We start from the raw sequence: 23,699 nt of genomic DNA on the forward strand, positions 1-23,699 counted from the left end.
CCTGTAAGGTAACATGTTCACATGTCCGGGGATTGGGACGTGGGCATCTTTGGGGGCCATTATTCTGCCTGCCGCACGTCCTGTGAACTTTCTACCAGTGACAGTGTGTTGGGGGATGTCAGGGGTGGAGGCCGGACTGTGGCCAGGCACCCCCTGCAGATGCGGTGGTGCACATGGACCCCAGCTCTGGCCCCTGTGCTCTGTGGCCAGGCACCCGGATGACCTGGGATTGGCAGTTTCCCCAGGGCTTTCTACTTGGGTCAGTTAGACCCGGGATGAGAGCCCATGTCAGCCTGTCGCTGCTGGCAGCCGAGAGCAGCCGCCACGCTTGCCCCTCTGAATCTCAGTTTCTGCACCTGTCAGGTGGAGTTGGTCCTTCTTAGCTCAGCGGACAGATGAGCAAGCAGGCTGCCCCTGTCACATAGACCGTGTCCATTGGGCACACCGTGGGCTCTTCACACTTACTTGTGTCTCCTTCTGGGTCAGTGGGGGAAGGGCCAGTGGGCTGTCCCCCCCCCCAGCTCCCCTCTCTGTCCCCACCTTTGCTTTCCTTTTCCACTCGTATTTCCTTCTCTTTCCAGAGACCTCAGCCAGATTCATCTGTGGACGCACCCCCCCCCCAAGGCTTTTAAAACATGCACATTAATAGTTTAATCTAAAAGGAGATCTCAGGGACAAGTCCAAATTTCTGGTTTTTCTTGAGAAACTGGAAGCTCTGGCTATCCTGGGCTGCATTCCCTTGGGGCAGCCTCCTCCTCCAGTGCGACAGGGGGTCACCGCCCTGTGGATGGGACGCGGGCTGCCCTTGCCATGTGCCTCCCCCTCCCCCCAGCCCTCTTCACTCTCTTGTACGACCAGTCTGGCCCCTACCTTGGAGTTTGCAACCCCCCTACCTTTGACCTGAAGTGAAGGAAGCCTCACTGAGGCTGCCAGGAGGGGACAGAAGCCATGCCTCCAGGAAGGGCAGTATGTGGTGGGTGGGCTTGGGCGCCAGTAAACCCAGGTGCCTACCTGGCCTGGCCACACCACTGCCCAGCAGCATCTCGTGCAGCTGAATTACTAACTTCATCCAGTGCCTGTTTCCTCATCTGATCTCACCCTTAGCGGTACTGCCTTCTGGGGGGGGGGGTGTCCGCTGTGTGGTCCCCAGGCTTAGAGGAGAGTGTGAAGGCCAAGTGCTACCCTGCATCGCGCCCTCCTTTCCTCATACTGCTGTGGGCCTGGTGCAAATCCTCCAGAAGGGGTCACTCTCGATCCTATGCGCTCTCTATCCCGCGGCTCTGGCATGCAGCCTGCTTTGGGGCCTGGGAGAGAAGGTGAGTTGTACCGCGTGGAGGGTGGCTGGGCGGGTGGCAGCGCCTGCAGGCGGGGAGGAACCAGTGCTGTCACCAGCACGCCCAGCCTTCCCCAGGGACACTGCCAGCCTGCGCTTTGCCGGTCGCTGCAACCCCTTCCACCTTGGCGTTCGTTTGCTTGACCTCTGACCCGGGACCCTGGCGGTATATCTGACCTTTGACCCTATGTCACGTTTAGGTGGCCCTGGTACAGTGGACCGAAAGCGTGGGCTTAACCCTGGTGGGCCGAGACCAGTCTTCCATGCAGCTGAGGACCCCTGGCGACCAGATCCTGAACTTCACCATCTTACAGATCTTCCCTTTCACCTACGAAAGCAAGCGTATGGGCATCATCGTGAGGGTGAGTTTCCTTCTCCAGGACTTGAAATGATTAAAAACTCACGTCTCCTGTGTGGGTCCCTGAAGCTCAACATTCTTTCTTAACCCTTTCTTACCCTCTTTACTGTGATGTCTGTTGTCCACACTAACGAGAGAAGGAAATTGCCCGAACAGAAAGATTATTCGTCCATCAACTGGACAAAACCTCGGATCGCTGGTGCGCTTCTGGTTAACCTAGTTCTAGAGGGAAAGGTCTAATGTGTGTGGACTGGGCACTTCTTGGTAACAATACAGTCCTCACTGCGGACGCTTCTGTTGAAACATGTATCTGCTGAGGGCGAGACTCACATAAGTGAACCATTTTAAAGTGTAGAACGCAGTGGCATTTAGTACATTCACGGTGTGGTGCACCCACCCCTTTTTTTTTTTTTTTTTTTTTTAAGAGAGAACACGCATGTGCCCGGGGGGGTGGAAGAGGGAAGGAAGGAGAGAGAATTTTAAGCAGGCTTCTCACCCAGTGTGGAGCCCAGTGCGGGGCTAGATCTCATGACCCTGCAATCATGACTTGAGCCGAAATCAAGAGTCAGATGCTTAAGTGACTGAGCTGCCCAGGCCCCCACAACTCCCACTTCGGTCAAGTTTCAAAACATTTTCATCACCCCCGAAGGAACCCTCATACCCATTAAATAGTGACTCCCCATTCCGCCTTCATTCTAGTTCCTGGAATCACCAATCTGCTTTCTGTCTCTAGGAATTTACTGATTCTGGATACTTCATGTAACTGGAACCCTATATGTGACCTTTTGTGTCTGACTTCTTTCATTCAGCGTAATGTCATCAGGGTTCATCCAAGTTGCGGCACGAATCAGAGCTCCACGTCTTTGTATGGCTGAGTAATGGCTTATCCGTTCATCTGTTCATAGATATTTGGGTAGTTTCCCCCTTTTGGCTGTGGTCAATAATGCTGCTGTAAGCACTCACGTACAAGGATATGAACACCCGTTTTCAATTCTTTTGGGTGTAGACCTAGGAATGGAACTGCTGGGTCATGCTGGGTCCATTACCCACTTGCTAGATAATTCCATCTTTTAACTTTATGAGGAAACTTCAAATGGTTTTCTGTAATGGCACACCGTTTTACATTCCCACTGGCAATGTAGGAAGGTTCCAGTTTTTCCACATCTTTTTTTTTTTTTTTAAAGAGAATGCCATTTTTTTTTTAAAGATTTTATTTATTTATTTGACAGAGAGAGAGACAGCCAGCAAGAGAGGGAACACAAGCAGGGGGAGTGGGAGAGGAAGAAGCAGGATCATAGCGGAGGAGCCTGATGTGGGGCTCAATCCCAGAACGCCGGGATCACGCCCTGAGCCGAAGGCAGATGCTCAACTGCTGTGCCACCCAGGCACCCTAGTTTTTCCACACCTTTACCAACATTTCGTGGCCATTTTCATGGTTGGGAAGTGGTATTTCATTGTGGTTGTGATTTGTGTTGACTTCATGACCGATGATGTTGAATACATTTTTGTGTGCCTATTGGCCAATTTTATATCTTCCGTGGAGAAATGTGTATTCAACTCCTTTGCCCACCTTTTAAATTGGTTGTTTGTCTTTTTGTTGTTCATTTGTAAGAGTTCCTTATATAGTCTGGGTATCATCTGAGAGATGATATGCAGATATTTTCTCTTATTCTCTACGTTGTCTTTTTTCTTTCTTTCTTTTCTTTTCTTTCTTTCTTTCTTTCTTTCTTTTCTTTTCTTTTCTTTTCTTTTCTTTTCTTTTCTTTTCTTTTCTTTCTCTTTTTTTAAAGATTTTATTTATTTGTGTGACAGCCAGCAAGAGAGGGAACACAGCAGGGGGAGTGGGGGAGGAAGAAACAGGCTCCCAACGGAGGAGCCCGATGTGGGACTCGATCCCGGAACGCCGGGATCACGCCCTGAGCTGAAAGCAGACGCTTAACGACTGCGCCACCCAGGCACCCCTGTCTTTTCACTTTCTTGATAAAATACCTTTGATTCACAGAAGTCACTAATTTTGAGGAAGCCCAATTTACCTACTTTTTCTTTTGTTGCTCTTGACTGAGGTGTCATATCTAAGAATTTATCGTTAAATCTAAGGTCATGAAAATTTATCCCTATATTAAGAATTTTGTAGTTTTAGCTCTTTAAGTCATTGATGCATTTCAGGTTAATTTTTGTATATGGTGTGAAGTAAGGGTTCAACATCATTCTTTTCCATATGTATATACAGCTGTCCCAGCACCATTTGTTGGAGAGACTATTGTAGTCTTGGCCCCCTTGTTGTAACTCAATATTTTAAATGTTTTTTCATTTGTACAATCACAAAAGTTATTGGGAAAAAATACAGTGTCATTCTGCACCATCATTTTGTCATATTTTTTCAAATTTTGTTTTCATACATTTTGAAACTTTTCTTGAAATACAGCATCCACAGAGAACAGTGCAGACATCCGAAGTGTGCAGCTCAGGTGTTTTACACAGTTAGCACACCCACGTGACCAGCATCCAGAGCAAGGATCAGAATCCCAACCTTGGTTACCCCAGCAGCTCCCTTGTGCTCCTTCCTGGTCACCTACATCCCTCTCCCCACAGGGGTAGAGCCACTCTCCCAGTTTCTACCACTGATTAATCTCTTTTTGAGATTTTCTCCTTATATAAAAGAAATCATGCAGTAGATTTTCGTGTTTGAGTTCCTTTGCTCAAATTTATATTTGTAAGATTCATCCCTGTTTTTGTAGGTATTGTAGTTTAATTTTTTTTTTTTTTAAAGAAATAAAACATTGTGCGTTCAGTTGAAGGCCCATCTGCCCCCTGCTGGATGTTCCTCCTTTCCATTCCTACAGGAAGTTCATAATTTCTAAGGAATTTTAAGGCACTGTTATCAGATACGTTTGGGTGTAAATAATGTATATTGTGGTTTTGCATATTTTTATTCTTTTTATATGTGGCATTGCATCATTATCTCACTTCGTGTTCTTAACCTTAAAGAGAACTTTATGTTCATACACTTAATCCTACTTGGTTAATTTTAGCCATGTTAGAGCGTTACACGGTATGACTATACCTCTCTTCCTTCAGTTTACTGGAGTTCCCTGTTGATACACTTTAGATAGTTGCCACTTTTTTTTTTGCCATTAGAAGCAGCACTGCCACGCATGTCCTTGTCTATCCTGATCTCCATTATATGTAATGCTAATGTTTCTCTGTGGAATCGTCCAGAGGTCGGGTTGCCGGGTTGGCAATATATACATCTTTACCTCTACCAGAGATCATCAACTTTTTTCCCCCGAAATGCTTGTACCAATCTTGGTCCCACCGTTCCTTCAATCCTCACCGTTCTTTGATAGCGTCAGACTTTTAAAATTTTGTCACTTGTCTTATTTTACCATTTGCTCTTTTACTGAAAGAACCGCACTTTCCATTCTGGGAAGCCTGGGAACCAGTGTCCCGCACACCACTGTGTTCTGTAACTCTTGATCTGGCTGAGGATCAGAATTACCCGGGGAGCTTTAAAAATGCAGATGACTTTGTCCCATCTGGACCTGTTTTGGTGTTGGGATGGCTCCTTGGCATTTGGAAAGGTTTTTCACATCACTTGGCTTGATTGGAGAAAACGCCGCTCAGAGCATGGGCACCTTTGGACTGTGACTCATCTTTTTTGTTTTGTTTTTAAAAGAAATGAGGCTCCCTTCCACCCTGATCTACCCAAGTGTTTTATGCCTTAAGGAGCATCCTGTGGTAATGACTCTTCAACAGTAGAGCGAGTAGGTCGTGGTCAGGGACTCAGTGGTAGCGGAGGTCCTAGTACCAGAGGCTGAGGGACAGCAGTAACGTGGTGATAGGTGACATTTCATGATGCTCATTGTGCGCCAGACGCTCTTCTAAATGATTTGCATAAACCCATTAGTGCTTATCGTGAGCCGACAAGGTAGGTGCCATTGTGATTGGCATTTGGCAGAGGAGAAAGTTGAGGTGTAGAGAGGCTAAGTGGTCTCCGCAAGTTCGCGGAGCTGGAGCACGGTGGAGCTGGGACTGGACCCCAGGTAATGTGGCCCCCAAGTCCAGGCTCTTTAACCGCTAGGACCTGGGAGTTCGGGTGCAGTGAGTGGGGCGTCGAAAAGCTCCTAGGGCACCTGTAGTGACGTGGGGGTGGTGTATCACGCGTCGCCGGATAGGTTACCCCGCACTTAGGGGCTTCAAGCAGTAGAAGGTGGAATCTCACGGGGTCTCTGGGCCAAGAATCTGGATGCGGCTTCTCTGGGTCCTGCGGCCCGTGGTGTCTTGTAGGCCGCTGGCATCCAGGGTTCAACTGGGGCAGGGTCCACTTGCAGGTAAAATCAGGGTTGTTGGCAGGACTCAGCTCCTTGCGCTTGTTGGACTGAGGGCTTCGGTCCTTCTCTGTTTTGGGGGGAGGCCACGCTCATTCTTGGCTCCCCGGGCTTCTCTGTAGGTCAGCTCCCTTGTCAGCGGGCTTCGTCAGAGTGAACAAGTAAGCTTGTGAGCCAGAGGGCAGACGCAGTCTTTGTAACCTGATCTCAGAACCGGCCTTCCATCCCTTCACTTCTGCGTCGCTAACCAGAAGCAGGTCACCGGGTCCATCCCCCCCACTCCGTGGGAGTGGGTCTCACAGGGGCATGAATGCCAGGGGATGGGGGTCCTTGGGAGCTGTTGAAGAAACTGCCTCCCGTCCACGTAGAAGAATCGGCTTCATGAGCTGCTGTCCTGATGACGCAGCATGAATGTGCTTTGACAGTGACACGTTTTAAGGGATTTTTATGTCCCCGATAGCCAGTAGGTGCTTTCAGACTCAACAGGACGCATATCCTTGGCAACTTTTGGTGGGAAGGGAGCTTTTTCTCCCATGCTGCTGCTGCTTTCCCCACGGGCCCATACCTGGCCTGACCCATGGCTTCTAAACCGTATCTCGAGCACACATCTGATGTCAAGAACATCTGTGGCCTGGAAGCAACAGCTTAAATCAGGTGGGTGGGTGTTTCCTGGTGAATCAGAGTCATTATCTCCCACGGATTTACTTTTGTTCCAGCTTTTATGTTTTCAAGTTCTAGAACCATGGGCTCTGCTGAAGTCATTTGAAGGCTGACTCATCCTCAGATACTCAACCAATATCAGCCATTCTAGGATAAGTGAGCAATACCCCCACCCTTCCTTTAGCGTGAGGGCTCTTGGTCCCAGATACGCGTCATATTTTATGAGCTGTGGCCCCGTGTCTTCTCACAGCAGGACCAGTGGGGGATACTTGCTGGATGGGCAGATTGTTATTTTAAAAACACACCCCACCCTTCCAAGGTTTTAAAAAACAAACCAACCCAACATGAGACATTCAGAACAAATACATACGTAGAGAACGAGCTCAGGCTCTAATCATCTTTATTTTCACCACCCAAAAATGAGTCCCTCTTCCTTTCTTAGAGAATTTCCTGTGCTTTTTTTCCTATGCATATTATGAGTGTAAACATCCACACACATCTTTATGAAATTGGGATCAAACATCCTATCAGGCTTTCTAAACCCTCCCCGCATCAAACAGTATATATGGTGAAAATTTTCTCGTTTTAGTAAAAGGTGATTTTTATGATCTTAGTGTGTGCCGGTGCTCGGTTGAAAAAAATATACCATTATTTAATTAAATATTCCTTTCTTGGAGACTTAACGTTTTTTGAGCAGCCATCTTTGCTAGGCTGTCTTTAATGAAATGTCTATTATTGTTAAGTTTTCTTTTTTTTTTTTTTTAAGATTTTATTTATTTATTCGACAGAGATAGAGACAGCCAGCGAGAGAGGGAACACAAGCAGGGGTAGTGGGAGAGGAAGAAGCAGGCTCATAGCGGAGGAGCCTGATGTGGGGCTCGATCCCATAACGCCGGGATCACGCCCTGAGCCGAAGGCAGACGCTTAACCGCTATGCCACCCAGGCGCCCCTATTATTGTTAAGTTTTCTAGTTTGCTGACCTGTCTCCCTCTCTACCTGTGGTTTTGATGGGTGGAAAGCAGCCTCCAGGGCATGTGGGCAGGTTCTCTACTCCAGTAGAAATCTCCTTAACCCCTCTAACGAAGGCCGTTTTGTGTCCAGGGGACACTGGAAACTGTTGGGAGATAGTTTTGGTTATCACAACTCAGGGTGGTACCCTTGCCATCATCTGGTGGGTGGAGGCCAGGACAGCCTCCTGACAGAGAATGATCCACCCCAAGTGTTCATTGTGCCAGGGCCAACAGCTCAGTCCCGATGCACCCTGATATCCTGTTATTTGAAGATACCTGCCCAGTTACCCGACGGGAGGAAGGGTTAGCTCAGCTCTAAGACGTCTTGGTTTCATGACTGTTGACAGTTAGGGTTGTGCTCTCACTTGGTTCATCAGCCCCCCCCCCCCCCCCCCCGCCAAATGCGTGTGAGCTCGTGGACGGTCCTTGGCAGGTGCTTCTTGCACTCACACAGCGAAGTCTGGTCTTGGCGCAAATCTCTGTCTTCTGAGGGCTTCCTTGGGGCTAGTGTGCTTGTCTCTCTGAAGGAAGGCTGCGCGGCCTGCTTTGTTTTTGTTGTGTGCAGATGTTCCACTGCCCGCCCCGCAACCCGTCCCACGTGGAATGATGGAGGCGGATCGTTGCTGTAAATCCTACCCCTGTCATTGTTTGCATAAAGGAGGCCTTTGAACAGGGGCCAGAATCAGACCACAGTGGAAAAAGATGAGGCCCCCAAACAATGCATTACAACCAGCAGCTCTCTGCAAATGTACAGCACAGTCTTGTCATAATATGAGAGCGGAGTAACCTTGTGATGAACTGGGTGGGAGGAAATGAGTAACGGGAGGAGATGGTTGATGCCGTGTTTATATTGGACGAGCTGTCCGAGCTCTCCTGAGCACCCTCTGCAGGAGAGGAAGCTGGGGAGGGGGAAGCTATTTCCTACCTCTGTGTTGTTAAGCGCCGTTTGGGTGAAGGGAAGAGGGAAGAAAGCCCTGGGATGCTTTCACGCAGCTGCCTTTGGCCTGAGTTGCAAGCAGGCATAGATGGCGCCTATGCGTCAAAGGTGAAGCGTGCAGCTGTTCTGCTTTGAAGACACAGGTGCCTCTTGGGGTGGCCGACGGGCGCTTTTATGAGTAAACATGTCGTTCTCGAAGATTGTCAGTGATTAGAGGGCATGAGAAAGCTGTTTTAAAGGAAGAAACTTAGACCACAAAGTTGGCTTTGGGTGTTTATTTCGTGTTAATAACGAGTTTACAGGCACCCATTCTGGGCTCCCGAGGGGGGCAGAGTTAGCAGGAGGTGGTGATGGCCACGCTCCGTTCCCTTGCCCGTGTCTGCTGCCTCCAGACTCCCCATGATGGGAGCTACCGAGGAAGGAATGTCAAGGAATAAGAACCAGGGACTGACCACCATTCCTCAAAGCCAGGATTTCTCAGCCTCGACACTGTGGACGCTGGGGCTGGCTGATTCTTGGCTGTGGTTGTCCTGGATGCTGTGGGGTGTTTCGCGGCATCCTTGGCCTCTACCCACTGGATGCCAGCAGCATCCACAATCCCTAGTTGTGACAGCCAAAAAGGTCTCCAGATATTGGCAAATGCAAAATACTCCCCACTGAGAACCGCTGGGCTAATAAGCCTTGATCTCGAGGGGCGTGTAGAGTTACCATCCCCCAAGCAGGACTGATGACATTGAGTGGACACCGTGTGTATGTCCAGCCCTTGGCTGTGTGCTCTGTGTAGGTGATGTCATTTAAGCCACAATAGCCTGTGTGGTAGGAGTTGTCAGTATTGCTGTTTTACAGATGAGAAAACTGAGGTTTAGAGAAAGAAGAGGCGTGTCCAAGTGCACACAGCCGAGAGCTGGTGTCGGGTCTAAGCATTCGACACCTGGGCCGTGGTGTTACCTACACCCCAGAAAATCTGGTCACTAGCTAGGTCCTCAGGTAGACATCGGGGTCTGGAATTACCAGGATTGGCAGTTCTCCCTGAGGGCAGTTTGCTCCCCAGGGGACGTTTATTTATGTCTGGAGACATCTGGGTTGTCCCCATGGGGCTGCTGCTGGCAGCTGGTGGGGACAGCCCAGGGACGCTACAAAAGGTCCTGCAGTGCACAGGTCAGCCCCCACATTCTGCAGCCCATATATGAATGATGCCAAGGTCAAGAACCCTGCTCTAGATAATTACCTTACCTTCCCCACTTGTCCAGGTAGACCACGTTTTGATAATCCTGGCAGTCCCATCTATAAATTTAAGATGATCTTCCAGCGTGGGAGTCCATTCCTGTTGGGACAGTAATGACTAAAAACAAAGTTCTTAAATCCTTTTGATCTTGCTTTCATCATTTAATGCGTTTCCAAATGCTTTGAGTTTTCTTCTATTTTCTTGTGGCCTTTGCCCCAAAGTGAGGAGCCCCCTCCTTCTTGCTTTTTATCTTTGGCCAAGTGAAAAAACATTGGTGTCCGCTAAGTACACTTTGTACACCATCTCTCCTGGGAAGTGGGCACGGGAGCAGAAAGTGGGTGTTCCTCTTGGGCATTCATTCCATCGGCCCTTCTCTAGGATGAGTCAACTGGAGAGATCACATTTTACATGAAGGGAGCGGATGTTGTCATGGCCGGCATCGTGCAGTACAATGACTGGCTGGAGGAAGAGGTAAGTGGGGTTGGGGAGGCACAGCGGGGCCGCAGAAGCCTGTCTGGAGGCTGCCCCTTGCAGCTAAGTGCGACAGGTCTCTGTACTCATTACTTGTGCCTATGTAACAAGTCACCCCCAGACTTAGCAGCTTAGAACAACACGCTTGTATTTCTCATGGTGCTGTGGGCCAGCTTAGCTGGTTCCTCTGCTCAGGGTCTCCCGAGGGTTTGCTTGGGGCTGGGGTCTCATCTGAAGGCTCAGGTAGGGCAAGACTGTCTTCTAAGCTCACTCAGCTGTCCTGTGCAGGAGTCAGCTCCTCAGTGGCTTTTGGCTGGAGGCAGGTACCAGGAGGGTGGGGATCCCTGGGGGCCACGTGCCAGGCTGCCTATCCCAGTTTGTGATGTGGAGAATTGGCCATAGCAAGGAGAGAAGAAACATATACTGTGCCCATGGACGAAAACCTATGCGTAGGCCACGTTTGTCCTGCGGGCTGCCATGTGGCAGCCTCCCTTGAGAAGCTTTGCTTCAGGGAAGGTTGCTTTAGGGGAAAACCGTATTCTGATTTGCCACTTTCTCCGTGCCTCTGTGTCCACTGTAGCATCCAGCCCTCCTCAGTGAGAGTCTGGGGCTTGGAGACAGAGCCCTTAGTGTGGCTCTCCACTGACTGTGGTCTGCTTTGCAGTGTGGAAACATGGCCCGAGAAGGTCTGCGGGTGCTCGTGGTGGCAAAGAAGTCTCTAGCAGAAGAGCAATATCAAGACTTTGAAGTAAGTGGTCCTGGGACCGTTCTGTTACTTTTTGCAGCCCTACCCTTACCTTTCTGGTCATGTCTCCTCCCCGTCTCCCCCTCGCTCATTCTGCTGTAGACATGCTGAGGTCCTTTCTGAGCATCCCACACTCACTTCTGCCACAGGGCCTTTGCATTTGCTCTTCTCTCTGCCTGAAACTCTCCTCCCACACAGAGCTCCGTGGCCTCCCTGGCTTCCTGTGGGTCTCTGCTCAAATGCCACTGCCTCTGAGAAGTCTTCCCAGATGCCCCATCTGGCAGCCCCACTTCACTGCTCGCCACCCATCACCCGCTTAACTTTCTTCACTGCGCTCATCCCCATCTAGGATGACCTTGTTTCTATGTGTCTATCTAACATTCTTCTTCATATCTCCTTCCTGGAATAAAATCTTTTCCAGAGCAGAGACCGTCGTCAGTCTAGTTTGCTCTTATATCCCGATACTTAGGATAGTCACTGACACAGGGTATACCCTCTGGAAAATCTGAAATGGATCACCCCCTTGGAGTCCTCATCTCTTTACGTTGTAAAAAGAGTTGAACTAGATCACTGATTTTCACGGCCAAGGGTTCCAGTGTAAATATGTCTGGCTTATTGTTCTCTTGTGTGTTTATTGTCCATAAATTGTGTGTTTCTTGAGGGAAGGGTCTTTGTATCCCCAGGCCTGGCACAAAGCCCAGTGCATGCATGGGCATATGACCGAAAAGGAGAGAGGTGTGGTTGGGGACAGGTTTCTGGGGTCCTTGTCCTGCTCCACCCAGAGTAGCTAGCTGTGCCTGAGTCTGTCTCTTCCTTGTGATTGAGTTCATTGTAAAGTTTTATTTAGCAAGAATTCTAGCCCTGATAAATTCTACCGTCCTTTCAAGTTTAAAGGCTTGTGTTTGAAACAACCCATTAGGGGATTTTTGATTTTCTTCCATGTCTTTGCTAACCCTATAAAGTGGCTACACTGAAGGGTTGGGTCAGTGGTCTTTGGAGGTGGGACTTCGTCTTCAGAAACCCAGTGATCAAGAGTCCTTGGTCACAAAGCGTGGCTGTGTGTGGGAGAGCCTGCCATTTGTTTTTGAGATCTTGAGTTGTACCAGTCCTTGCAGCAACCCAGGGACGTTGGGGCTGTTACTGCTGCTTCATGGATGAGAACAGTTGAGGCTCAGATACGTTGAGCAACTTGCTCGAAGTTGCACAGCAGATAAGTCTAGAGTAAAGGGTGGAACCAGGGCCTCTGCAGGGCCTGGGCCGATGAACTTGGAAGGACGCTGGAAGTCTCCATTAATCCCTTTGAGGTCCAGCCATGCCCCGGGGTCCCCCTCTTGGTGTGCCGCTCTCCATGCCTGTCAATCTGGCACCTCCCCACCCTAAGCGGTAGCCGTGTCTCCTGTGTCGCAGGCCCGCTATGTCCAGGCCAAGCTGAGCGTGCATGACCGCTCGCTCAAAGTGGCCACCGTGATCGAGAGCCTAGAGATGGAGATGGAGCTGCTGTGCCTGACAGGGGTGGAGGACCAGCTGCAGGCGGACGTGAGGCCCACCCTGGAGACGCTGCGGAACGCTGGCATCAAGGTACGGGGGTGCTGCCGGAGCCCAGCAGCTGCCATTCACGTCCCCGCAGCAGAGTGTAGAGATTAGACGGGGGCAGGGAAGGAGGTGGGAATAGAGGAACCAGGCGGGCACGGACAGCGACCCACGGCCCCGTCTCTGATGGGCCACTGCCTTCCTCCCGCCCCTCCTGCCCTGCTTCTGGAAGATGTCTTGTGTGTTCGCTTTCACTGCCATCTTCCCCGCACTGGGCTCCACGAAGGCGGGACCGCGTGCCTCCCCTTATACCTCCAGCAAGGCTCAGGGTGTTGGGCACATTCCTGTTGAGTGACCGGCCGGCCAGCCATCTGCCTGTCATTCTGGGTGAATGAGTGGCCACCCTGTGGACTGACTGCCTGTACCAACAAACTGCCATGTGTACACTGTTTGGNAAAAAAAAAAAAAAAAAAATGCAGAAGTTTAATCCAGAGAGGCCAGCAGAGGGCGTGTGAGCAGCATGCTACGGTTAAAGGACCTGAGCAAAGCAGACGCAGCCTCGCTGGCCGGAAGCTCCTGGATGCGGGTGTGCTTGCCGCCTGCCTCCTCCCCAAAGCAGCGCTCCATCCTGTCTGTGGGCCGGTATGTGGCACAGGCCCCCGTGAGGGGGGCCGCAGTGGTAGGTGAGCTCCAGCCACAGTCGTGCCCATGGGGGGCTCCCTCGCATGTGGGCTTGGTTCATTGTAAACCAGATTCTGTCCTATATCTTTGGGCCAAAGGCCTAGTTCAGTGCAGGGAAGTTGTCAGCAAGATCCCATTTTCGGAAAAACAGTCCAAAATAAAAAGGGCTTGCTTCTGTCGCCCCATGGTGCTTAGATTTATTACTGGCAACTTCCGTAGACCTCTTCTCTCCCAAGTTTTGGAATTCTGGTTTCCACTTCTGGCTCCATCCTGAGCTTCTCCTCAAAGCTGTTCTCTCCAAAAGACGGGATGCTTTAGTCCCAGAGTGTGGACTGGACTTCTCTTTCTGGTTTCCCTGGTCAGACGGGAGGGGGAAGGGAGTGCAGGGGTGAGAGGTCGGGGGGTTTGTAGGCAGGGCTGAGCATAAGCTCCTTCATAGGCCAGAAGCTGTTGGAACTTGGAAAATTTCTACTTCAGCCCCTTCCCAGATGCGACAACCAAGGCCAAGCAAGGTGGGAAGTGTGCTGCTGGCCCTGGGCTCAGGTCTGGGCACGTGCCTGCAGTGTCCCCCTGTCGTCCTGACCTGGGGCACCAGTCACGTGCTGCACCAATGACTTTCCGTGGTTTGTTTTTCTTCTCTTTCTTTCTTTTTTTTAATATTTATTTATTCAAGAGAGAGAGTGAGAGAGAGAGAGAGCACAAGCAGGGGGAAAGGTAGAGAGAGAAGCAAACTCCATGCTGAGCAGGGAGCCCCATGCAGACTTGATCCCAGGACCCTGGGATCATGACCTGAGCTGAAGGCAGACGCTTCATCAACTGAGCCCCATCCCGGCCCCCTCCGTGGTTTTCTAGAACTTGAGTCTCCCAGCTTCTTTCCTGTGTTTCAGTGAACCCTGAATACTGGCACCAAACTGGGATCACTTAAATTTTTTTTTACAGCCAGATGGGATGTTGAGAGAAGAGGCTGACACCCACCAGGGTTAAGCCCAGAGGCCAGCCCCCCCCGGAAGGGCCCGGTGCCTGTGTCCTGGCAGTCTCACTGCCTGGGTTTGAATCTGGTTTCTCCACTGACTGCTTCGGCAGTCTTTGTCAAGCGGCTTGACTTCTCAGTGCTGTTTCCTGACTCATCACGTTACCGTGAGGGTCAAATGCACTGAACGTGGACAGCACTTGATGGGCACCTGGCATGGCGAATGCTCTGGGAACCACTGCTGTTTGCTTTCCTGTTCGTCCCCTACTGCCGGTGTGTCCTTTGTGCAGTGACTCTGGGCCCTTCCTTGCTGGGGGCAGAGAGAACAGAGGGTTAGTGGGTAAACTAGCGGGGCAGGGAGCACATTCCGTTTGGACTTGGAACACTGGGATTCTGGGCCTGTTCGGGACAGGAGCTAGCTGTGTGACTTCGGGGCAAGTCACCTGCCCCTTTGAGCCCGCGGCAGCTTAACGCAGAATCCTCTGTTACGAGGTGCAGAGGAACTTGGCACATTTCGCGTTGGCTTAACCCACCACATAAAAAGACCGCATGTAGCGTGACAAATCAGTGTTTCCCGTAGGACATGGAAGTGACCCCTCACCCATTCTGCCATCCCCTTCTTTGAAATTTTTTATTGCTTAAAGAAAAATTTCCAGAAGGGGGGTGGTGAGGTCGGAGGCCGAGCTTCATGATGTTTGTGGAAGCGTGTGGCCAACTGGTTTTCTAGGAGTGTTGCACCAGCCTTTGAAGTGGGGTGTTTCTGTGGTGTGCTGGGGACACCACGAGCCTCAAGGTAACTTGGAATAAATGAAGTTTAGCTTGATGTTCTTGGAAACTGAACGGACACAAGCTGCAGGCTGGCCTTGAACACTGACCAAGAGGAGCTCCTTTCTGCTGCGGTTCCAGGTTTGGATGCTGACGGGGGACAAGCTGGAGACAGCTACATGCACGGCGAAGAATGCACATCTGGTCACCAGAAACCAAGACATCCACGTTTTTCGGCTGGTAAAGTATTGTCTGCACTGGGGCCTCGTGGGGGCAATGCTGCTGTTTGCCCAGGGACCTCAGAACCTCCAGTGCACCCCTAAAGAGGGGACAGAGGCGTATGTTAACCACCTAAGGTGGGGGAATGTACATCATCGGTTTGGGGGGGAATTACTGCATGGCCCCGGTGAGACTGCAGGATTCCTTCTCGTGGTGGTTCAGAAGCACCTAGTTACAGCCCTGTGTTCTTCACCTGGTGGGGGTCACAGTCCCTTTGAAAAGCGGTCACGAGACACAATCGGGATGAAGGATGCAGATAAGCCCATACACGGGAATTTGTACAGACGAGTCCAGATGCCGCTGGACCCTTGAAGACCAAGTCCTTGGATAAGTAAATTCCAGATCACAGATAGTGGCCTGTGTGCCCTCCTGAAGGAAACCTTTAGGAACCTTTAGAAGGAGATATACGGGGTGGGCAAATGGGAAATTTCCTGCCCTTCTGGCAAGGACGTGACCCCAACAGTGCAGCCACGAGGAGCTGCTCGAGGCTAGAAGCCAAGGGCCGAGATGGGCCTTACCGAGCTGCTCGGGGAGGAGCGGGAGGTCCCCTCAGGGCATGGTGCAGCAGTCCCGCTCCTGAAACCAGAGCCCTCGTGCCCCGAGAGTGGAGGGGCTCTGCCTGTCCTGGGCGTGTCCCCTGGACCCCGTGCCTTTGGTCCACGGCACACGCCACCTTCCGGAGATCCGGCAGTTTGTGGGAATCACATGTGGAGGCCAATCCAGTGCGTCTCCAGCAGCCATGGATGCCAGATTCGCAAATGCACTTACTTACTGAGCTGTTTTCCCAGCCCAAAGCTCAGTCCTCAGGGAGCTCTCCGAGTCCCCCGCGGACATGTGCGGAGCAGGGGGAATCGTCGTTGCCTGACGTGCACATTCCCAGCTGGGGTCACACAAGGTGACTCCCCGCCTTCTCTGCTCTCATTCTGCACACGAGTGCAGTGCACGGTCTACCGAGGGCCCCCCCCTTTTTTTTTTGCATTTTTGTGCTGTCAGTGATTTCACTGTTTGAAATCCCCCCTCCCAGCACAGTGCTGGAGTGCTGTCTAGCGTTGCAAAGCGCGGGAAGGCTCCGATGTGCCCTGTGGAGAAAGTGCGTGTGTTGGGCGGGCTTCCTTCAGGCATGGGTTAGAATGCTGGTGGTTAGGAGTTCAGTGATCGTGAGTCAACAATATGTATTTCAGAAGATGTGTTTAGGGGCGCCGGGGAGGCTCTGTCGGTTGAACATCTGACTCTTGATTTCAGCTCAGGTCATGACCTCAGGGTCATGAGATCGAGCCCTGTGTCGGGCTCTGTGCTGAGCATGTAGCCTGCTGAAGATTCTTTCTCTCCCTTTCCCTCTGCCCTTCCCCCTGCTCGCAAGCTCTCTCTCCTTAAATAAAATCTTAAAAAAAAAATGCGTTTAAATAGAAACACATATAAAACAAGGTATGTATTGATTGACAAAAATCTTGTGGCCAAGGGCTCACAGGAACCTTGTCCGTGTTTCCCCTGGGAGCAGTGAACGGTCCCTTATTTGCCAAGGCAGTGTTCACAGTGATACAGAGTGTAACTACTGAAAATAACGAGAATCGACTGTATGTTCTGTATATTGTCTACATTCTGTATATTTAGGGGTTGCAAATGACAGTCCGTGTGGCCACCTGCTTTTGTAAATGAAGTTTTATTTTTTTAAGATTTTATTTTTTTGAGAGAGAGCGCACAAGCAGGGGGAGTGGCAGCCAGAGGCAGAGGGAGAAGCAGACTCCCCGCTGAGCAGGGAGGCTGATGATGCAGGACTCTGGGATCCTGACCTGAGCTGAAGGCAGATGCTTAACTGACCGAGCCAGCCGGGCGCCCCTGTAAATAAAGTTTTGTTTAAACAGATATGCCCCCTTCTTTACATATCGCCTGTGGCTGCTTTGGCCCTACAGCAGCAGAGTCGAGTACTTTCGACAGGCACTGTAGGGTCCGCAGAGCCGGCAGTGTGTAACATCTAGTCTGCTACAGAAACGCTGGCCACCCTGCTGGATGCCTGGCTTCTGATGCCTGCCTCACAGCCCCTAGATGTGTTACTTGAGGCGGGCTCACAGATCTCGCCGTGCCTTCGTTTCCTTACGTGTAAAATACAGCTGTTATCATGATGCACCTTGTAGGGTTGCTGTGAGAAGTAAATGGGGAAAAAAAATCCGTGGAAAGTGCCTAGCACAGTGCCTGGCACACAATGAAAGTGGGGTCACTTTCACAGCCGTCCTGGGGGAAATGCAAGGCGATAGTTGGTATACAGGCCCTCCCACTTCCCACAGAATCATAACAAACACGGTTTAATTTGGCTCCGGGTCTGGCGGCCGGGCGGGGCAGGGGTCCTTGGCTGGGGTGGCCATTGTCTTCCTCCCAGCTTCAGGAAGCCGCTGTTTGTTTTTCTGCCATCTCCGGAGAGCAAGGCCTCCAACCCCGCTCCGTTCCCTTCCAGGTGACCAACCGCAGCGAGGCCCACCTCGAGCTCAATGCTTTCCGCAGGAAGCATGACTGTGCCCTCGTCATCTCTGGAGACTCCCTGGAGGTGAGTGCAGGGACCCCGCCGGCCGGGTCCACCCGGGAATGTGTGCCCCTTCCTGCTTCCCGGGCGGGGTCGGGGGGTGGGGGCAGGGACCTCGGTTGACCCACCCCCTCCACCTTTCCCCCCAGGTTTGCCTTAAGTACTATGAGTACGAGTTCATGGAGCTGGCCTGCCAGTGCCCGGCCGTGGTCTGCTGCCGCTGCACCCCCACCCAGAAGGCCCAGATCGTGCGCCTGCTCCAGGAGCGCACCGGCAAGCTCACGTGCGCAGTAGGTAGGCCGCTGCCCCCGGCGCCGTCCCGCTGGGGCGCCTGATTCCTTTTCGGTAAGGGTGGGCGGACTCGGCTGTGGGGCTCCTCAGATCCCCCAGGCCCCTTCACGTAGGTCATGCTCTTTTCCCCCAACAGACTTTGGCTCTGTTGTTGTTGTTATTATTATTTATTATTTTTAGTATTTCCCTTTGAGTAAGAGGAGATAAGCGTGCTCTAGGGCTTTTCTCCTGAGTGTGCTCTTCCTTTGCTCAGGAGGCGGGAAGCCGCGTTGCAGAGGGCTGCCGACCACACATGGTGGAGCTGGATCTGGGCCCCCTGGGCCCCTGTCTGAGCCTCAGCCTGCCCGTTGGTAGAATGGGGGCATAAGCACTCAAATGGTGCTGCTGAGAATGGAAAAGGGGTAGATTTAAAAAGCACTGGCCACGGGCCTCGGTCTAGGCTCAGCAAGTGTAGAGGCCGTCACCCTCCCAGGCAGGGGTGCGGGGGTCATGGACACCGGCGTGGCGTGGCCACGGTTCCCCCTGCCGCCGCTCAGTGCTGGGGCTCTCGCCAGTCCCCCGGTGTTCCTCTGACGCTCAGCCGCTCTGTCTGTGAGACGGGAAGCTGGTGCTGTGGGGTGTGGCAGTGAGTCCACGGAGCAGGGCAGAAAAGGCTCTTAGTGACAAGCAGGCACACAGTGAAAGGCAAACCGTGCACCATGATTCAAAGGAAGAATGAAATGTGGGGATCCTGTTTCTCGCCTCTCCCCAATTTCCCGGCTTTTCTCTCTGGTGTGTGTGGCCCACAGGTGATGGAGGCAACGACGTCAGCATGATTCAGGAATCTGACTGCGGCGTGGGTGTCGAGGGGAAGGTGAGTGAGGGTGCGGGGGGCCTGCTCGCTGCCCAGCGGTCTGTGCGAGGGTGTCAGGTCGTTGTGCTGGGCTGGGAGGTGCCCTGCTCCACTAGCTGGAGCTTCCTTTCCCTCAAAACACACCTTTGATGCTTCTGAAAATTCTAGATTCCATTACGAAGCATAAGGAACCGCGAAGCATGATCACTCGGTCTTACCACCTGGGAGGTGGATATCTACTTCACTCCCGCTTACAGACGACAGGTGCTGATTTCTCACGTGCCGAGGCTTAAAAAGAAAAGTGTGTTTTGCTCTATCCTTAGGGCACAGTGAATGTACTCGGCACTTTCCCATGGGTGTCGCGGTGTCCGTGAAAGTATCAGTTATCACGCCATGTGCTGATGTCATGGGGATTAGAGGAGAATGTGGCATGGTCTGCCCGTTGCTAAAAGCTGCATTTTTTTAAAAAGCGGGTGTGTTATAATAGTTTTTCTCTTTCTGTCCTCGTCACCGGTGTGCTTGCCTCTTACGGTTTCTTCTGTCCTAATTTGTGATCTCTAAATGATGATAGGCAAGAAGATTGGTTACCAGGTTTGTTAGGGCTTTGTGCATAAAAAGGGTACAGAGGCCCTGGGTGAGGGCCAGAGGTGTTGTCCTATGAGTTTCGTTCACAGCGGCATGCATTGGGCTAATCTTTTGTATTCTTTCCCCCCTTTCTGATCTTGTGGTTCTCGTCCAGCTGATAGTTATTCAAAGTTACGGAATTCAGTGATCTTTGAATGAAGTGTTATTGGAACAGACTCTTCTGATGCCACCCCCCGCCCGTGGCACCCGTCATGAAGCTTTTAAAATGAGAGAATTCTAGACGTTGCTCTTCTATGAATGTGTGAAGCTGTAGGCTCAGGAATGTTCCATTTGGTGGTGTTTGTAGCCTCAGCCCCTCCCCGCAGCCTTACATTTCTCTTAGAGGAACGGAGTGTTGTGAAGTGCCCGTCTCTGATGATTCTTGGCTTCTGAGACACAGGATGGGGTGGGCCTTACCCCCCCGAGGCTCAGCCCTAGATCCACTTGACCTCCAGGTGATAACTATTGGTGATTCACAATGCTTTTCTTTAAATAAATTCCTCTTTTTAAATCAAACGTAGACTTAGACCACCTCCCGAGTACAGCTCGAAACGGAAGCAGCTCTTCGTTGAAGTTTTCCGGAGATCTCCTTACACTGTCTTGCTTTTTCAATGAAAAACGAAACAAAACACGTGTTTGCCTTGACCTCGCGTGTTTCTGACGGTGCCCAATTTTGTGCGGGTTTCAGGAAGGCAAGCAGGCTTCCCTGGCTGCAGACTTCTCCGTCACCCAGTTCAAACACCTGGGCCGGCTGCTCATGGTGCACGGCCGCAACAGCTACAAGCGCTCGGCCGCGCTCAGCCAGTTTGTCATCCACCGCAGCCTCTGCATCAGCACCATGCAGGTGGGCGGGCCCTGGCTGGGGGGCGGGGGGGGCGCGGAGCCCGGAGCTAGACTGCGCCACCGCGCCGCCGAGCGATTACCCGACGGGCCACATTGCAGCCCATAGACTTTGGATGGGGCAGGCCATCCTTGCTGCAGGGGTGGGGGCTGCAAGCATCAGCAGGGGTGCCTGTCCTGTGCTTGGCAGGAAGGAGGTGTGGTGTCACTGCCCAGAGTTGTTCTGATTGGTTTGCCAGAGGGAAATGTGCAGAGTGAAATGCTGGGCGAATCCTCGGGTCCTGACGTTTCCCAACGCGCAGATGAGGGCCAGCAGAGAATAACCACGAAAGAAGCACTTGGTTTTCTCGAGCTCTTCCTATACCCTGGGCGCCCGGCTCACGTGTTCACAGTGCAGTGTCTTGTGCAGTCCTCACGGTAGCCTGCGCCCATTGTACAGACGGGGAGTCCGAGGCTCCGAGGCTGGAAAATGTGTGCAGTGCCCCTCGGGGGGTTAGTCTCCATTGGGCGGGGACTCCAGAGCCCGTGCTCCTCATCGCGGTGTCTCCTCGAATGCCGCCGACCCAGGGAGGCGGCAGCTGCCTCGGCTTGCGTGGGCTCTCAGGCAGGGCAGCGTAGCCCGTGGCCCTGACGTGCCTCCGATGTCCCAGTTCTGCTCCAGCCGTCCCAGGGCCAGGGGTTGGCGGTGGTGGAGTCGAGCTGGCTTGTCGCAATGGTTCGTCTTCTCAGGCAGGAGTAACATCTTGTTCCTATCTTGTTAATCACGAAAGTGTTCTAGAGTGTTTTCCCCACCTTCTTTCTCACCAGCAACTTCGACATCTGTTATCAGCCTGTAGCAGCTGAGGGTGCAGTAGGAGGAAGGCCAAAGGGTGGAAAAGAAAACATTTTGGGTATTGAAAAACTATGGACTGATTCCCCTTCGTGGCCATTTGGTGAAAACACCGCAGTGAAGTAATGAGAACGTAGGGATGATGTGACTTGAAACCACATCTCTTTCTGACCGCACCACTAACCATCTCTGAGATCTTGAGCAGGTTGCCTCACCCCTCTAGGTCTCAGTCTTCCATCCGTGAAATGGGCTGGTAAGACTGCCTTGCTTAGAGGACAAGGCTACTTTGAGAAGCAGAGTTCTATAGGACATCGAGTGCAGAAGGCGTCCTTCCCGCTACGCATAAAAACCAAACAGGATGATGTATCCAGTAAGGTGACATTTTAATCTGTGGGAAAGGTGCTTAATCACAACATAAAAGGCATCCTGCCTTTCCGAGTAGGTGAAGTGATGCTGTTCTGTGGACAGGAGACCTCCCCCTCCTCTGGCCTCTTCCTTGCCTTTTGGGGGTGATTTTCTGTTTTCAATATCTGTTGCATTTGTGAGCATAGGAGCCTTAACGTGATTTTTTTAATCAACACGATCTACACCCAAACAGCTGTTATGGTTCATCAGACCACGTCTGTACTCTTAATTTATGTTAGCTCCTAGATATCGCTATGGTTTAATAGCTGGGAGATTAATCAGCTTGTCCCTGGGCCTGTACATACGCTGGGCTGGGTGAGCTGACTTCTGTAATGCCTGTCTGTTGTTACTCTGAACAGCAATTTAGAAAAAAATTCCAGAATGGGAAATTGTTTTTTGGGCTGTAGAAAAAGGCCCTTCACCCCTGTCCACTGTGCTGAAAGTGGCTAGCTAAGGGCAAGTCCCTGTTAGAACTGCACCTTGACGTTGGTCTCTTTGATAGATGTGGCGGTAGTGTTTTCTCTTCCCTCAAGTGTTCTCTCCAGGATGAAGGCTTTATGGCCAGCCCGGCCCTTTTAGAGGACGGAGGCTCTTGACGTTGATTTACAAAACTAAACACCAGATTCTTGACATTTTTACAACCATCTTTCTGTCCTGGAGCTCAGCCTGGGTGTAAAATCATTTGAAAGGTGGTTTTCACCTTCCAGTTCTGAAATAATGACCAGGGTGCAGCTGGGGCTGCCCAGGTCCTCGGCCCCAGGTGGCACCCATGTTCCGGGCTCTGTGCCAGCCACAGCAGGTGACGGGGGGAGACGCCTCTGGTTACACAGCCTTTCTAATCACCGGGCTGGCTCAGGCTCTCTCTCGTATTCAGCTCTTGAAAAGCCTCTAGTTGTCTCCGGCCTCTTTTTGGTTTTATACGAATAGGAATTAGCTTTGAGGCCACTTTCCTTCCATTAGCCTGTAGATGCCCAGAGGAGGAAGTAAAGGAGCATCAGGTCTGATTTTATCTCCCCGGCCTGGTTTTCACTGCCAGGAGCTACTGTCTTCCAAGTCAGGAAGCAGGCATTTCAGGGAGGGTTTGGAAATGTCTTTATTGCTCTCGTCTATCAAAGACTGAGCAGGTTATGGGCTCTTTGTAAAAATTTCCAAAACCGGTAGAATGTGTCGTGTAAGGAGGATTGTGCCTTCTCTGCACAATCCTCCGGGGTAATGGGTGTATGTCCTCAGGGTGGGGTATCTTTCCACATCTCGGTGCGTCCATACCTACGCCAACTTGTTTCTCAGTCGCATGGCCAGAGAGCTGGGGCTTCTGAGCTGTCAGGAGTGTGGGTTCTGGAGACAGAGCTGGGCTTGAGCCCCGCAGTGCCCCTTACCTGCTTCGATTCCCCTCCTGTGAAATGCAGGAGATATTAGGACTTGATCTTATGGGGGTTCTGGGGTTCATGGAAATCACACAGAGTATTCCTGGGTCCAGCCTGTGTCACTTAAAGTCGGTGTTCACAGAGGGGCTGAGAGTGGTCTCTGGACTTAAACCACCCGGGAATGATTCCTGGCTCCCATCACTTACGAGCTGTGTGATCTTGAGCAAGTCCCTTAACCTCTCTGTGCCTTACTCTTGTCATCTGTAAATAGGGGTTGGTGACAACAGTACCTACCTCAGAAGGTGATTGCAATTGTGAAAGGAGCTGATTGACTTAAAGCACTCACAACTGCGCTGGGCAAGTTTGTGCCATGTGACGGGTTGGGTGTTATTTTATTATATAATAAGCATAGGGATTTTGTCTTAATGTTTGGTAACACCCTCCTTTCTCGTTGGCACAGGCTGTCTTTTCCTCCGTGTTTTACTTTGCCTCCGTTCCTCTCTATCAAGGATTCCTCATCATTGGGTAAGGAAATCTAGGCAGGGTATTAATTTTTTATGAGACCTCCTTAAAACGCCACAGATGAGAAAAGAAATGGGGTGTCTAGACTGTTCAGTCCCCAAGTTGCCAGCGATGCAATTTAGAACCTTCTCGAATTCATAAGTTTTTTTGAACTGGCAAGCCTGTAACCAGATTGAGAAAATGG

General features: G+C 51.4%; 1 protein-coding gene across 4 annotated transcripts in view; it reads left to right on the forward strand.

The window, feature by feature from the left end:
* Nucleotides 1-23,699, forward strand: part of ATP9A (ATPase phospholipid transporting 9A (putative)) — a 126,520-nt gene that overhangs the window by 93,147 nt on the left and 9,674 nt on the right. For 3 of the 4 annotated variants that reach the window (XM_034640146.1, XM_034640145.1, XM_034640143.1), the window contains exons 15-24: nt 1,534-1,695; nt 10,231-10,323; nt 10,988-11,071; nt 12,476-12,646; nt 15,156-15,254; nt 17,743-17,832; nt 17,958-18,102; nt 18,888-18,952; nt 20,244-20,399; nt 23,454-23,518. In XM_034640146.1, coding sequence (XP_034496037.1) covers nt 1,534-1,695; nt 10,231-10,323; nt 10,988-11,071; nt 12,476-12,646; nt 15,156-15,254; nt 17,743-17,832; nt 17,958-18,102; nt 18,888-18,952; nt 20,244-20,399; nt 23,454-23,518 — 1,130 coding nt within the window. The remainder of the gene's footprint in view (nt 1-1,533; nt 1,696-10,230; nt 10,324-10,987; nt 11,072-12,475; nt 12,647-15,155; nt 15,255-17,742; nt 17,833-17,957; nt 18,103-18,887; nt 18,953-20,243; nt 20,400-23,453; nt 23,519-23,699) is intronic. The other variant, XM_034640144.1, reaches the window with a different exon arrangement.

This window comes from Ailuropoda melanoleuca, chromosome 13, assembly GCF_002007445.2.
Source record: "Ailuropoda melanoleuca isolate Jingjing chromosome 13, ASM200744v2, whole genome shotgun sequence".
Lineage (NCBI taxonomy): Eukaryota > Metazoa > Chordata > Mammalia > Carnivora > Ursidae > Ailuropoda > Ailuropoda melanoleuca.